Source organism: Mobula hypostoma, chromosome 12 (assembly GCF_963921235.1).
Source record: "Mobula hypostoma chromosome 12, sMobHyp1.1, whole genome shotgun sequence".
Taxonomy (NCBI): Eukaryota; Metazoa; Chordata; class Chondrichthyes; order Myliobatiformes; family Myliobatidae; genus Mobula; species Mobula hypostoma.
The window spans coordinates 46,638,035-46,654,701 of record NC_086108.1 but is presented as its reverse complement, the minus strand read 5'-3'; the positions used below and the strand labels follow the sequence as shown (position 1 = coordinate 46,654,701).

Here is a 16,667-nt window from a genome sequence, read left to right as displayed (position 1 = left end):
ACCAGCGCTCAGTCGCATTCATGTTTAATAACCAACAGCAGAGCAAAATCAAAAAGGATAAAATTCTGAGGTGGAGAATCGAACTCTCCACCTGCAACTATGACATGTACAGGCCTGGGAAGCTCAACGAGCCCTCCGACGCCCTATCCTGGGGAACATGCGCCAGCGCGCAGATCGACCGGCTATACGCCCTACATGTAGGCCTTTGCCACCCGGGAGTCACCTGGCTTTTCCACTTCGTGAAAGCCCGGAACCTGCCTTACTCCCTTGAGGAGATGAGGACAATGACCAGGGACTGCCAAGTCTGCGCAGAGTGCAAACCGCACTTCTACCGGCCCGAAAAGGCACCACTCATCAAGGCCACCCGCCCCTTTGAGCGACTGAGTGTTGACTTTAAGGGCCCCCTTCCCTCCACCGACTGCAATGTGTACTTTCTTAACATTATTGATGAGTATTCACGGTTCCCCTTCGCCATCCCCTGCCCCGATACCACTACCACGTCAGTTATAAAAGCCCTGCGCAAGCTCTTCACTCTGTTCGGATACCCATGCTATATCCACAGTGACAGAGGGTCCCCGTTTATGAGTGACGAGCTGCGCCAATACCTGCTGACTAGGGGAATTGCAACCAGTAGGACCACGAGCTATAATCCCCGGGGGAATGGACAGGTAGAGAAGGAGAATGCCACAGTGTGGAAAGCCACACTCTTAGCCCTCAGGTCAAAGGGACTGCCGGTGTCCCGCTGGCAGGAGGTCCTTCCCGAGGCACTCCACCCCATCCGCTCCCTGTTATGCACGGTCACCAATGCCACCCCTCATGAGTGGCTCTTTTCTTTTCCCAGAAAGTCGACCACTGGAACCACCCTACCAACTTGGCTGACATCCCTGGGGCCAGTGCTGCTCCGGAAACATGCCAGGAGCAATAAATACTCCCCGATAGTCGAGAGGGTTCACTTGCTTCATGCAAACCCTCAGTATGCCTACAGGGTTTTACCTGATGGGCGGGAGGACGCGGTCTCCATTAGCACTGGCCCCCTACCCTGAACACTCCGTGGTAACTATTGACCCCGTACCCACCGATATACGTACCCACGAGACACCGCACACTCCAAGCCCTACACAGACACCACACGACTCTCCCATACCGGGCGCGATGCACATGCACGAGAGATTAACGCCTAACGTGCTGGCACCTCAAGTCAGGCCGGAGCCAGCACAAACACCATTGCCGACGCAATCACCACTGGTGCTACGTAGATCACAGCGATGGACTCGACCGCCTGATAGACTTAACCTGTAAATACACTTGTTGTAAATATTGTCAGTCACTTCACCCCGTGGGACTCTTTTTTTAAAAAAAGGAGGGATGAAGGTGGTAAACCATATGTATATATGTTGTAACTGGGTTAACTGTCTGGACACGCCTCTCTGCTGACTGCCCCTGTGGCTCCTCCCACAGATCCCTGAATAAAGGTGTTTCACCTTGCCCCTTCCCCTCAGTCCGGGGGCAGACACTCACCGTGGAGGTCGTATTGTACGGCAAATAAAAGCCTTTCAGTATTTTACCAAACCTCAGTCTTTTGGAGTTATTGAAGGTGCTTCACTCAGAGTGTTGCGAGGGCATGGTATGAGCTGCCTGTGCAAGTTGTGTATGTGAGTTTGATTACCAGGGAAGGCTGGTACAGGGTTTTGAGTTGGATGATCAGCCATGATCATACTGAATGGCAGTGCAGGCTCGAAGGACTGAATGGCCTACTCCTGCACCTATTTTCTATGTTTCTATAATGTTTAAGAGAAGTTTGGATAGGTACATGGTTGGTAGGGCTATCATCCTGGTGCAGGTCAATGTGAGTAGGCTATTTAAATGGTTCAGCATGGAATAGATGGGCTGAAGGGCCTGTTTCTGTGTATAGACTGTATGACTGTATAGGAATTTATAAACTCCTGGTCCAACCACATTGATGTTACAGCCAAGAAAGCTCACTAACACCTCGACTTCCTCAGGAGGCCAAAGAAATTCGGCATGTCTGTGCTCGTTCTTGCCAATTTTTATTGATGTGCTCTAGGAAGCCTTCTGTGTGAATGCTTTGCAGCTTGGTATGGCAACTGCTCTGCACATGACCACGAGAAACTGCAGAAAATTGTGGTCACAGGAACCAACCTCCCCTCTATGGACTCTGCCTACACTTCTTGCTGCCTCAGTAGAGTAGCCAGCATAATCAAGGACATTCGAGCATTCTCTGTTCTCCCCTCCCATCAGGCAGAAGATACAACAGCCTGAAAGCATGCACCACAAGGCCCAGGGACAGCTTCTATCTCACTGGTATCAGACTCTTGAATGGACCTTTTGAACAATAAAATGGTCTCTTAGCCTCACAATCTACCTCATTATGATCTTGCACTTTTTGGTTACTTACACTTCACTTTCTCAGTAGTATTCTGTATTGTTATTATTTTACCTTATTCTAGCTCATTGCACTGTGTAATGGTTTGATCTGTATGAATGGTATGCAATACGAGATTTTCACTGTAGCTTGATACATGTGAGAAGAATAAACCAACGTTAGTACCGGTAGGTGCGCTGGCAAGATCAGTGAAAAATATCAAGGTTATTATTGCAAACCCCTGGCTCCATTCTTGCACAGGTCTTCATGTAGGGCAGAGAGAAAATCCTTTTCAGCAAGGTAGAGGTGAGCAATCCCATTAGCAATGACATCACAGAGTCTCTTGATCAAAGGAGGACCATAAGACAGTGAGACATCGAAACAAAATGAGGCCATTCAGCACGTTGAGTCTGTTCTACCATTCCATCATGGCTGATCCTGGAATGGAATGCCTGAATGCAGCTCAAGTGTAAGTCCCCAGACTCTGAGTTTTTTGCTGGAAGCTCAGCCTTCCGCCAAACAAACTCTGCTAATTCTCTTGCCAGCAATCAAAAGGACGCCTCAGCAATCTGTGCTCCAGCCATTAGCGCTATCTTAGGGAGCAGCAGTAAATCATGCGTCTATGCTCTCCTTCGTGATTCTGCTGCTGCCACTGCAGTAGATGTTCCCGAGGTGGAGGAGGTGAGGACTTGACAATGCAAGAATAAAGTAGATGGGAAGAGAATTAAGAATATGTGAAGGAGGAACCATTTTTGACGTGTGTGGAGCTGTAGTAAAGAGAGGGTCCACTCAAAATGGAACTGGTAAAATACATGGTAAATAAAAAGTTTCAAAATGACAGAGAAAAGGCCAGTGGATCAGAGAATTCTCTGTCAAGAGCCATCGAGGACATGAAGAACTGAATGGCCTTTATCGTACAGTCATTCTATGATTCCTCATTGGTCACTGTATTGGAAACAGCCTGAGCAGCAAGCTTCATGGACTTCAAAGAGCTCAAAGTTCAAAGTAAGTTTGTTATCAAAGTACATACATATGTGTCACCATATACAATCCTGAGATTCATTTTCTGCTGGACATACTCAGTAAATCCAAGAACCATAATAGAATTAATGAAAGACCACACCCAACAGGGTGGAAAAACAAACAATGTGCAAAAAGCAACAAACTGCAAATACAAAATAAAAAAGAAATAATAATAATAATAATAAATAAGCAATAATTATTGAGAATATGAAATGAAGAATCCATGACAGTGAGTCTGTCATGTTGTGGAAACAGTTCAAAGATGGGGCACTGAAGTTCAGTGAAGTTATGCCCTTTGGTTCAAGGCTGGTGGTTGAGGGGTAATAACTGTTCCTAAACCAGGTGGTGTGAGTCCTGAGGCTCATGTACCTTCTTCCTGATAGCAGCAGTGTAAAGAGAGCATGTCCTGGGTGTGGGGGTTCCTGATGATGAACGCTGCTTTCCTGCAACAGTGCACCATGTAGACATGCTCAATGATGGGGAGGGCTTTACCCGTGATGAACCAGGCTATATCTACTACTTTTTGTGGGATTTTCCATTCAAGGGCATTGGTGTTTCCATACCACACTGTGATGCAACCAGTCAATATACTCTCCAGCACACATTTATAGAAGTCTGTCAGAGTTTTCGATGTCATGCAAATCTACACAAACTTTTAAGGAAGTAGAGGTGCTGCCGTGCTTTCTTTGTAATTGCACTTATGTGATGAACCCAGGAAACGTCCTTTGAAATGATAACACCAAAGGTGACCCTCTTCACTTTGATCCTCCAACTATAATATTGGAGCTGTGCTTCTACAAACGTAATTTCCATTATTTCCACCATAGCCATTGTAGCCATATTTTCCGCCATAGTTTTGCTGACAAACATGCACTAATGTATCAATACTCTACTGAACGTAGTGAATTATGAGCCCATTCCATGCTCACAAGTGTGGTCATATTGGGGCCAGAAGTCTGCAAACACTGGCCAAAACTCAGTTTTAGGTAGTTTATCATTGGATGATTATATTTCACTTTATTTGCACTTTATTTGGTGCACCTGTACACCTGCTTGTTAGTGAAAATATCTAATCAGTCAATCATGTGGCAGCAACTCAATGTAGCAAAGCATGCAAGAGGTTCAGTTGTTGTTCAGGCCAAACGTTAGAATTGGGAAGAAATATGCTGTAAATGACCTTGACAGTGGAATGATTGTTGATGCCAGAAGGAGAGGTTGAGTATCTCGTGATCTCCTGGGGTCTTCATGCACAACAGTCTCTGGAGCTTACAGAGAATGGTGCAAAAACCAAAAAACATCCAGTAAGCAGCAGTTCTGTGTCTTGTTAACGAGAGAGATCAGAGGACAATGGCCAGGCAGGTTCAAACTGACAGTAGCTCAAATAATCACACATGTTACAACTGTGGCGTGGAGAAAAGCGTCTCTGATTGCATAGCACATTGAACTTTGAAGTGGATGGGCTGCGGCAGCAGAAGACCATGAACGTAAACTCAGTGACCCCTTTACTAGGAATGGGAGGTACCCAAAAAAGTGGCCACTGAGTGTATATCGAATTCTATTTTAGACTTCACATTTAGTTTCTATTTCAAGCCCACTGTTTTGATTATTCTTTGTTCTTTCCATTAAGGCATTTATTCAAGTGGCCAAAATGTGTTCATTACTTCCTGAAAGTAGCTAGACATGGATGGCAAGGACTTGTGGTCTCATTCTTGGCACCATCAAACAACTTCTCTGAGTAAAGACAAGGGTACAGGATTCTAAGTCAGCAGCTAATAGACTCAAAGCTGATTATGTACATCTTTGCTAAATGCTGAATAGAAGATTATAGCTTAAACCTGGTGTGGATACTCCCCGGCAAAAGGGAAAAATGCAGGATGAGTGGAAGGCGTGACAAAAAGAAGGCAAAGATCAGGAGTACCGGAGGAAAGGGCTGTTGACAGAAAGTGTTTCTATGGTTATTTTAGAGGGCAGACAATGAGAGATAAGGAAATTAAATTTAAATAAGCATTCTGTGTGAACCAGATCTTAATTAGGAAGGGGAAAAAAGATTATGAGAGAAAACTGGCAGGGAACATAAAAACTGACTGTAAAAGCTTTTATAGATATGTAAAAAGGAAAAGACTGGTAAAGACAAATGTAGGTCCCCTACAGACAGAAACAGGTGAATTGATTATGGGGAGCAAGGACATGGCAGACCAATTGAATAATTACTTTGGTTCTGTCTTCACTAAGGAGGATATAAATAATCTTCCAGAAATAGTAGGGGACAGAGGGTCCAGTGAGATGGAGGAACTGAGCGAAATACATGTTAGTAGGGAAGTGGTGTTGGGTAAATTGAAGGGATTAAAGGCAGATAAATCCCCAGGGCCAGATGGTCTGCATCCCAGAGTGCTTAAGGAAGTAGCCCAAGAAATAGTGGATGCATTAGTGATAATTTTTCAAAACTCGTTAGATTCTGGACTAGTTCCTGAGGATTGGAGGGTGGCTAATGTAACTCCACTTTTTAAAAAAGGAGGGAGAGAGAAACCGGGGAATTATAGACCGGTTAGCCTAACGTCAGTGGTGGGGAAACTGCTGGAGTCAGTTATCAAAGATGTGATAACAGCACATTTGGAAAGTGGTGAAATCATTGGACAAAATCAGCATGGATTTGTGAAAGGAAAATCATGTCTGACGAAACTCATAGAATTTTTTGAGGATGTAACTAGTAGAGTGGATAGGGGAGAACCAGTGGATGTGGTATATTTGGATTTTCAAAAGGCTTTTGACAAGATCCCACACAGGAGATTAGTGTGCAAACTTAAAGCACACAGTATTGGGGGTAAAGTATTGATGCGGATAGAGAATTGGTTAGCAGACAGGAAGCAAAGAGTGGGAATAAACGGGACCTTTTCAGAATGGCAGGCAGTGACTAGTGGGGTACCGCAAGGCTCAGTGCTGGGACCCCAGTTGTTTACAATATATATTAATGACTTGGATGAGGGAATTAAATGCAGCATCTCCAAGTTTGCGGATGACATGAAGCTGGGCGGCAGTGTTAGCTGTGAGGAGGATGCTAAGAGGATGCAGGGTGACTTGGATAGGTTGGGTTAGTGGGCAAATTCATGGCAGATGCAATTTAATGTGGATAAATGTGAAGTTATCCACTTTGGTGGCAAAAATAGGAAAACAGATTATTATGTGAATGGTGGCCGATTAGGAAAAGGGGAGGTGCAACGAGACCTGGGTGTCATTATACACCAGTCATTGAAAGTGGGCATGCAGGTACAGCAGGCGGTGAAAAAGGCGAATGGTATGTTGGCATTTATAGCGAGAGGATTCGAGTACAGGAGCAGGGAGGTACTACTGCAGTTGTACAAGGCCTTGGTGAGACCACACCTAGAGTATTGTGTGCAGTTTTGGTCCCCTAATCTGAGGAAGGACATCCTTGCCATAGAGGGAGTACAAAGAAGGTTCACCAGATTGATTCCTGGGATGGCAGGACTTTCATATGAAGAAAGACTGGATGAACTGGGCTTGTACTCGTTGGAATTTAGAAGATTGAGGGGGGATCTGATTGAAAAGTATAAAATCCGAAAGGGATTGGACAGGCTAGATGCAGGAAGATTGTTCCCGATGTTGGGGAAATCCAGAACGAGGGGTCACAGTCTGAGGATAAAGCGGAAGCCTTTTAGGACCGAGATTAGGAAAAACTTCTTCACACAGAGAGTGGTGAATCTGTGGAATTCTCTGCCACAGGAAACAGTTGAGGCCAGTTCATTGGCTATATTTAAGAGGGAGTTAGATATGGCCCTTGTGGCTACGGGGATCAGGGGGTATGGAGGGAAGGCTGGTGCAGGGTTCTGAGTTGGATGATCAGCCATGATCATAATAAATGGCGGTGCAGGCTCGAAGGGCCGAATGGCCTACTCCCGCACCTATTTTCTATGTTTCTATGTTTCTATGTTTATTCAGTATTATGAAGAGTAGTCAAGTCAATGATTTGTTAGTTTTATAAAAAATCATCTTTTACCAAAAGCAGTCTTTTTAGCTGTTGAATGAAGAAAGATGTAGATCATCCAAGGCTGGGGAGTTGCAGCATTTAAGAAAAAACATTTTGTATTGGACAAATTAATTCAAATTTGAATTGAATATTTACCTTAAGTTCTCTTCATGAAATGGACTAGAAGGGAAAGAACTAACACATTTTAATAAAGAAAGGGGCAAAAACAAAATCTAACTTAATAACGTCTTAGTTATTTTTAACTTGTGATTACTGTTTTCCCCACACTTCCCTCCTTTCTCACCTTCGTCTGGTGCTTCCATTTCTATCAGGGCAACGGGCCCCTCTTCACTCTCTTCAGAGCTCAGCACATTGTCCACGTCCACGATGGTGCAGCCTGTTACCTTGTCGTCAGCACCGCGGCAGCAATCTGACTGTGTTGTCCCATTTCTCGCTGTCTTGTTCCTTGAGTCTTTCCTTGCACTGGTTCTCACAAGGGTGGACTTGGACTTATTTCTGCTCCTGCTGCTTCGAATGCCCTTGATGTGAACGTCTTTCTCCCCAGTGGAAGATCCGACTTGTCTTTTTCCCGAATTCTTTGAAGAATGGGAGATAGCTTTGGAGATTTTCTCCATCTTGTTTGAAGAGCTGCTGGCAGAAACCTCACTCTTGAAAAAGTGTCCTTCTGATTTATACTCAGGGTCTCTGCAATTTTCATAGGCATCCCATCCCAGACTCTCCTTCCTGATGATGTCAAGAGTCATACTTGAATAATTAAATATTCAGTCAGGTGTTTTTCTAAGCATTTTATTGATATGAAGGGAGTAACTGCTTCTTCAGATTTAATTAGTTATTTTCTGAGACTGTGTCCCCCGCACTGTTGCATTGAAGCTGTAATGAATAACAAATGCAATCATAGACACTTGTACTGTGTTACTAGATTGAATGTGAGCATGAGAGGGGGGAGGTTTGGACTAATGTGCGATGAGCAGAGCCACTGGCCTTTCTTGATGCAATGTTGAACCTCAACTCCAACAAGACTGTAGTAGGACTGGAGTTAATCAGAATCAAAGTCAGGCTTATCATCACTGACATCAGTTGTGAAGTTTGTCATTATGTAGTAGCAGTGCAGTACAATCACAAACTGCTGTAAGTTATAATAATTAATAAATAAAAACAAACAAATGAATAAATAGCACAGAAGATTGAGAACGAGGTAGTGTCCATGGGTTCACGGAGCAGTCAGAAATCTGGTAGCAGAGGGGAAGAAGCTGTTCCTAAATTATTAAGTGTAGGTCTTCAGGCTCATGTTTCTCTCGCTGATGGTAATAACAAGAAGAGGGCAGGTCCCAGATAGTCAGGGTCTTTAGTGTTGGATTCCACCTTTTTGAGGCACTGTCTTTTGAAGATGCCTTCGATGGTAGTGGGGGGTGGTGGTTGGATGGGTCAGGCTTGTGCTTGCAATGGATCCGGCTAAGTCTACAACTCTCTGCAGTCTCTTTAAATCCTGTACATTACCCCCCCCCCCCCACCATCGAGGACATCTTCAAAAGGCAGTGCCTCAAAAAGATGGAATCCTACCAGTCGGTGATGCAGCCAATCAGAAGCTCTCCACCATGTGTGGTAATTTGCTAGAGCCCTCTCCTCTCAATGAGGACTGGTGCGTGTTCAGAGCTAATGGGAAACTGTTAAAGCTGTGACTGCATTCCAGTCCCATTAACCACAGGGAGTCTGGCTGTAGTGCACACACTCAGAGGTAGAGCTGCAAGCCATCGCCACCTTGTTCCCTGAGGCATCTAAGACAATGGCCTTATAATAAACACTTGCAGCATGAAGGACCTCTGCCAATCTGTCCCCACTGCTCTCCAAAAACATTTCATGGAAATCCCAGAAAAAAAACATTGACCTGTGTTTGTTTCAACAAGAAATACAAATATCCACTTCCCCTATCAGGACATCTGCCTCATGTCAAAACGTTAAATCAATGGTGAAATTCACCACTGTCATCACAGTTACGGTTAATAGGGGGGAAAAGGTGCACAGTCACACCCATGTGACTAATTAACCTTCCAACCTGTACTTTTTTGGAATGTGGGAGAGAAATGGAGCACCCGGAGGAAACCCACATGGTCATGGGGAGCACATACAAACTCCTTACAGATGACAGCGGGAATTGAACCCAGGTCACTGGCACTGCAATAGCATTGCTCTAACCGCTACGCTACCACACTGGCCCCTGTGTAAGCTTCTAGTGAACACAGCCTTTGAAGGTGGAAGTGGGAGGCACGCTGAACTCACAACCCCCACCCTCGCGCCCCCTTCTACAGCTATTGAACATTTTATGATTTTGGATGTCACTTTGTCACTATACTTCTAAATGATGAGTTTCTAGCCAAAAATGGCATTGACTTTTAAATCAAGATTAGTGGCTGTCATACTTTGAATTTTTCATACAGAAGTACATGTAATTTATTGTGGTTCTTTGCTGCGACAACTGAGTTAAAGAGAAGTTTCACGTCCCTGTGCTATGCACTATGCGCATGTTGAAGGGTTTCTCAGCATTTTACCTCAAAGAAGGAGATATTATTATTGGAAAGGCAGAGACTGTATTGATACAGGCATCTAGAGGTGAAGTTCAGAAGAAGAAGTGTGATAAAACTGAGGTGCTGAAAGTGATTATGTGATGTAGCACTGTAATATGCAGGGAAAATATTTCCTATGGAGGGTGAATCCAGAGCAAGCATGCACTATCCTAAATTTACAACTCGGCCATTTAGAAGTCAAATTATAAGGCCTTCTTTTTTGGAATATGAACAATAGGAATGTGCAATCTTTTTTACGAAAAAATGGATACTATGTTAATTGAAATTTTAACACTTGGAAGGTATACGATCAGTGGAGAAAGTTATAAAGGAATGAATCAATGGGTTGAGGCACAGTTCATGCACAGAGAAGAACAGGAGTGAATGCTTACCTTTAGCAGTTCACATCTATAACTTCTCTCCAAAGTTTTTTCCCATGTTTGTATTTGAGCCTTTACTACACCTAACTTATTTGTCCTGCTTTCTTGATACACCGTGATTCTGTTCTGAAATGTCCTTTTCCTAACCTTGCCATGCATTTCAATGGCTTTTTAAAACTCCCTGTCCAACCTGGAAGACTTTGCTGGATACCAGTGGCCTCTGTTTGTTTTGACGAAATATACAAATATTCAGCTGATCTGTAATAAACTGGGAGCAGCTATCTTGCAATGATAAATACAGCACACACAAAATAACAGGGTTGTTATCATGGGTGACTTTAACTTCCCTAATATTGATTGGCACCTAATTAGTTCCAATGGTTTAGACGGAGCAGAGTTTGTTAAGTGTGTCCAGGATGGATTCCTGTCACAGTATGTTGACGGGCTGACAAGGGGGAATGCCATACTAGATCTAGTATTAGGTAATGAACCGGGTCAGGTCACAGACCTCTCAGTGGGTGAGCATCTGGGGGACAGTTACCACCGCTCCCTGGCCTTTAGCATTATCATGGAAAAGGATAGATTCAGAGAGGACAGGAAAATTTTTAGTTGGGTAAGGGCAAATTATGAGGCTATAAGGCTAGAACTTGTGGGTGTAAATTGGGATGATGTCTTTGCTGGGAAATGTACTATGGAAGTGTGGTTGATGTTTAGGGATCTCTTGCGGGATGTTAGGGATAAATTTGTTCCGATGAGGAAGATAAAGAATGGTAGGGTGAAGGAACCACAGGTGACAAGTGAGGTGGAATATCTAGTTAGGCGGAAGAAGGCAGCATACATGAGGTTTAGGAAGCAAGGATCAGATGGGTCTATTGAGGAATATAGGGTAGCAAGAAAGGAACTTAAGAAGGGGCTGAGGAGAGTAAGAGGGGGCATGAGAAGGGTAAGGGATAAAGGAGAATCCCAAGGCATTCTTCAATTATGTGAAGAACAAAAGGATGACAGGAGTGAAGGTAGGACTGATTAGAGATAAAGCTGGGAAGATGTGCCTGGAGGCTGTGGAAGTGAGCAAGGTCCTCAATGAATACTTCTCTTCGGTATTCACCAATGAGAGGGAACTTGATGACAGTGAGGACAATATGAGTGAGGTTGATGTTATGGAGCATGTTGATATTAAGGGAGAGGAGGTGTTGGAGTTGTTAAAATACATTAGGATGGATAAGTCCCCGGGCTTGATGGAATACTCCGCAGGCTGCACCACGAGGCGAGGGAAGAGATTGCTGAGCCTTTGGCTAGGATCTTTATCTTCTCGTTGTCCACGGGAATGGTACTGGAGGATTGGAGGGAGGCGAATGTTGTCCCCTTGTTCAAAAAAGGTAATAGGGATAGCCCGGGTAATTATAGACCAGTAAGCCTTACGTCTGGGAAAGCTGTTGGAAAAGATTCTTAGAAGTAGGATCTCTGGGCATTTAGAGAATCATGGTCTGATCAGGGACAGTCAGCGTGGCTTTGTGAAGGGCAGATTGTGTCTAACAAGCCTGATAGAGTTCTTTGAGGGGGTGACCAGGCATATAGATGAGGGTAGTGTAGTGGATGTGATCTACATGGATTTTAGTAAGGCACTTGACAAGGTTCCACACAGTAGGCTTATTCAGAAAGTTAGAAGGCATGGGATCCAGGGAAGTTTGGCCAAGTGGATTCAGAATTGGCTTGCCTGCAGAAAGCAGAGGGTCGTAGTGGAGGGAGTACATTCGGATTGGAGGGTTGTGACTAGTGGTGTCCCACAAGGATCTGTTCTGGGACCTCTACTTTTCATGATTTTTATTAATGACCTGGATGTGGGGGTAGAAGGGTGGGTTGGCAAGTTTGCAGACGAAACAAAGGTTGGTGGTGTTGTGGATAGTGTGGAGGATTGTCGAAGATTGCAGAGAGACATTGATAGGATGCAGAAGTGGGCTGAGAAGTGGCAGATGGAGTTCACCCCGGAGAAGTGTGAGGTGGTACACCTTGGAAGGACAAACTCCAAGACAGAGTACAAAGTAAATGGCAGGATACTTGGTAGTGTGGAGGAGCAGAGGGATCTGGGGGTACATGTCCACAGATCCCTGAAAGTTGCCTCACAGGTAGATAGGGTAGTTAAGAAAGCTTATGGGGTGTTAGCTTTCATAAGTCGAGGGATAGAGTTTAAGAGTCGCGAGGTAATGATGCAGCTCTATAAGGCTCTGGTTAGGTCACACTTGGAGTACTGTGTCCAGTTCTGGTCACCTCACTATAGGAAGGATGTGGAAGCATTGGAAAGGGTACAGAGATTTACCAGGATGCTGCCTGGTTTAGAGAGCATGCATTATGATCAGAGATTAAGGAAGCTAGGGCTTTACTCTTTGGAGAGGAGGATGAGAGGAGACATGATAGAGCTATACAAGATATTAAGAGGAATAGATAGAGTGGACAGCCAGCACCTCTTCCCCAGGGCACCATTGCTCAATACAAGAGGACATGGCTTTAAGGTAAGGGGTGGGAAGTTCAAGGGGGATATTAGAGAAAGGTTATTTACTGAGAGAGTGGTTGGTGCATGGAATGCACTGCCTGAGTCACTGATGGAGGCAGATACACTAGTGAAATTTAAGGGACTACTAGACAGGTATATGGAGGAATTTAAGGTGGGAGGTTATATCTGAGGCAGGGTTTGAGGGTCGGCACAACATTGTGGGCCAAAGGGCCTGTACTGTGCTGTACTATTCTATGTTCTATGTTCTACATTAACTGTTTATACAATTGCAAACTTTCAAAAGCTAAACTTAATCATGAGATTGAATAAAAAGACTATCCTTCCATAATATCACCAACGACATATTTATAATGTAGGAAAAGATACCAAATCATAACACAGGAACGTAATCAGTTAAAACACTCATATCAAAGCAGAAAACCGATGACATGAAGATAGTTGTCCTCAATCACGAGTAACTGCATTAGAAGAAGGAAGGTATGGAGACAAATCCCTTCAGGCAGAGGTTGAAACTGAGAAAGCTCAGGATAGAGTTACCAATGAAATCACAACAGGAATAGTGATGCACAAGAATTTAGAGTTGGAGGGATTCAGGGTTGTTGGGGGACTGTAACTGCTCACGAACTATCCCCCTCAGTGAATACATGGCTCCTCCATAGAGAGTTAAGTGGAGCAAGTTCCCGGGAGTTCACCTCACAGATGACCTCACCTGGTCCCTTAATATCACCTCCCTGAACAAGAATTCGCAGCAGCGTCTCCACTTCCAAGGAAGGTTGAGGCATGTGAGGCCCCCCCCCCATCTTAACTGAGTTTTACAGGACCACCATTGAGAGCATCCTGACTAGTTGCATCTCCATCTGATATGGGAGCAGCAAAGCCTCAGACTGGAAGTTCCTACGAAGGACTGTGAGAATGGTTGTGAAGGTCATAGGTGTCACCCTACCATCCATCAGGGACATTTATCAGGAACACTATGTGTGTAGGATCCTTAGAGTTATTAAGGATCCCACCCATCCTTCCAGCACACTCTTTGGCTTTCTACCATCAGGCAGGAGACTCCGATGGATAAAAACAAGAATGGTCAGGAAGGGAAACAATTTCTTTCCTCAGGCCACGAGGCTTCTAAACTCCCTGCTACATCGCATTCCAAGTGTCACCGGTTAATCTGTTCTGTATCTTACAATATTTTATTTATGCAGTTTAGTTTCTTTATGTATAATCCAACTGTAGATTTTATCCTTACTTTCATAAGTTATTGTGTGTTATGTGTACCACAGTGCTTTACATCCTGGCTCAGAGAAACGCTACAACAGGAATTCTGCAGATGCTGGAAATTCAAGCAACACACATCAAAGTTGCTGGTGAACACAGCAGGCCAGGCAGCATCTCTAGGAAGAGGTACAGTCGACGTTTCAGGCCAAGACCCTTCATCAAGACTAACTGAAGGAAGAGTGAGTAAGAGATTTGAAGGTGGGAGGGGGAGAGGGAGATGCAAAATGATAGGAGAAGACAGGAGGGGGAGGGATGGAGCCAAGAGCTGGACAGGTGATTGGCCAAAGGGATACGAGAGGATCATGGGACAGGAGGCCCAGGGAGAAAGACAAGGCGGGGGGGGGGGGAACCAGAGGATGGGCAAGGGGTATAGTCAGAGGGACAGAAGGAGAAAAAGGAGAGTGAGAGAAAGAATGTGTGTATAAAAATAAATAACAGATGGGGTATGAGGGGGAGGTGGGACATTAGCGGAAGTTAGAGAAGTCGATGTTCATGCCATCAGGTTGGAGGCTACCCAGACGGAATATAAGGTGTTGTTCCTCCAACCTGAGTGTGGCTTCATCTTTACAGTAGAGGAGGCCGTGGATAGACATGTCAGAATGGGAATGGGATGTGGAATTAAAATGTGTGGCCACTGGGAGATCCTGCTTTCTCTCAGAGAAACGTTGTCTCGTTTGACGGTATGCATGTAAATAGTTAAATGACAATAAACTTAAACCTCACCATGAATGCTTTCATTGTGTTGTAATGTTGCACATAGTTTTCTTATAATTTAATCATTAACCTCCAGTGAACATCATCTCATTTTTGGCAACTGTAATCAAATCACATATAAAGCTCTAAGTATGTTACTCACATACAATCCTGGGAACACAGTAATCAAGTGGAAGAATTTATTGGTACTCAGCAAGGTTTTCTGTTCCAGTTATTTTATTACTGGACACAATAATGGTTGTTTGTGTTTCCTTTTGAAACTAAGATTTCTCTGTGAGCTGTCTCAATGATCTGACAAAGGCATTTTAGTTTCTGCATTTTACAGTTCGAGAAAGGATGTAGTTCGAATTTACTTCATCTTAATAGTTAAATGTGCCTTAATATTTAAATAATATAAAATGATATTTAAATAAGTCAAGAACCTGCTGAGCTTAGTCACTGTAATGTTTTGAAAAGGTTTTGTTTGGATATCATGACTTCTTTTTCACAGTTAATGTACTGGAAGTGGTGATATCTGTTCTACTTTCTTTTCGGCACATAGAAAAACAAGTGTGTGACTGCAGGAGTTTTGTGTGTAACATTCAATTATTTAAAGATTTATTTCACAATATGTTTGTCTGTTGATAGTTTTTAAATTTCCCCATCCATTATTCACGGAGTTTTCCAGATGAGCCTCCTAACCTAAAGCACTGGTGGAATGACGGAAGTCACACGTGACTATGGTCAGGCTGCTACTTTCCCCAGGTCCACTGTAGGTCGGCAGGTTCTTATCTTGCTACCTATTTCCATCATATTGAATTGTTAAGGAGAAAGTAATCTGAACTATACCCTTTCCTGAACTGAACAATGCAGAACCTAAAATGTCCTTGCCATATCTCCACGAGCCATATTTTACCAAATTTCCTGATGACACTGGTTACCGTTTCAGTCCATTGAGACAACTCACAGAGGAATCTCATTCCCCCAATCCCATTCCTTGTTCATATTCTCCCCACGTTCTCATCATCTCCCTGCAGGTTCTGTTATCATTTACATTCTACCAAACCCAGATAGTCTCACAACCCACATGTCGCAGGGAAATATCGCACCAGAAGTCAGGAGTGAACCCAAGTCACTGGATTTGTGCAGAAGCTGCTCTAGTAGCTGTGCCACTGGCTGTAAGAGCACCCATGAGATTTTGGTAGGGAATGAAGAACTGAACAGGAGAGTTATTGGTCAGGGTTCTCTTAAAATTCAGTTGTGGAAGAACTCAAAAGAGCAGTAAATGTTCCTCAGGCGGGAGGAGAAGATGGCAGCACGACGCAGCGCGTGCAGCTCTCCGGTGAAATGATATTGTATCTGTTAAATAGGGGCCGTGGACAATTCTGATTTGATGGAGACAGATGTGAAAGCACAGAGGAGCATCTGGAGAAATTTCTGAAATGTCGGTTCGCTGCCACTGTTACTGTGCGATCGAGAATCTTCCGGAGGGAAGGCCCCAAAATCCCCGGCTTTGCCTGCTGCTGGCGCCGAGGCTGAGGTCGAATCGTTCAGATAGAGATGGTACTCAGTGTCGGAGGGCTGATCAGAGGCTCGAAGTTTTCGGACGACTCAGAGTCGGACTGTGGTCAGGCTTGGCAGGGAGAGTTTTCTTCCTTCTCCTGTCTGCGTGAGATGTGGGACATTTGAGAGACTTTGAACTTTTTTACTGTGCCATGGCCTGTTCTTCATCATGTTATGGTATTGTTGCACTGTTGTAACTATATGTTATAATTATGTGGTTTTTGTTAGTTTTTCAGTCTTGGTCTGTCCTGTGTTTCTGTGATATCACACCGGAGGAATA

The 16,667-nt window shown here is 44.1% G+C and overlaps 1 protein-coding gene across 2 annotated transcripts in view; it reads right to left on the bottom strand.

Annotated features, from left to right (window-relative positions):
• Positions 1-16,667, bottom strand: part of LOC134354770 (podocin-like) — a 63,333-nt gene that overhangs the window by 41,324 nt on the left and 5,342 nt on the right. The window contains exons 1-2 of one of the 2 annotated variants that reach the window (XM_063064000.1): positions 10,363-10,526; positions 7,693-8,279 (exon numbers count right to left, since the gene is read on the bottom strand). In XM_063064000.1, coding sequence (XP_062920070.1) covers positions 7,693-8,152 — 460 coding nt within the window. In that variant the 5' untranslated portion in view covers positions 8,153-8,279; positions 10,363-10,526. Of the gene's footprint in view, positions 1-7,692; positions 8,280-10,362; positions 10,527-16,667 lie in introns of those variants that run through there. The other variant, XM_063064001.1, reaches the window with a different exon arrangement.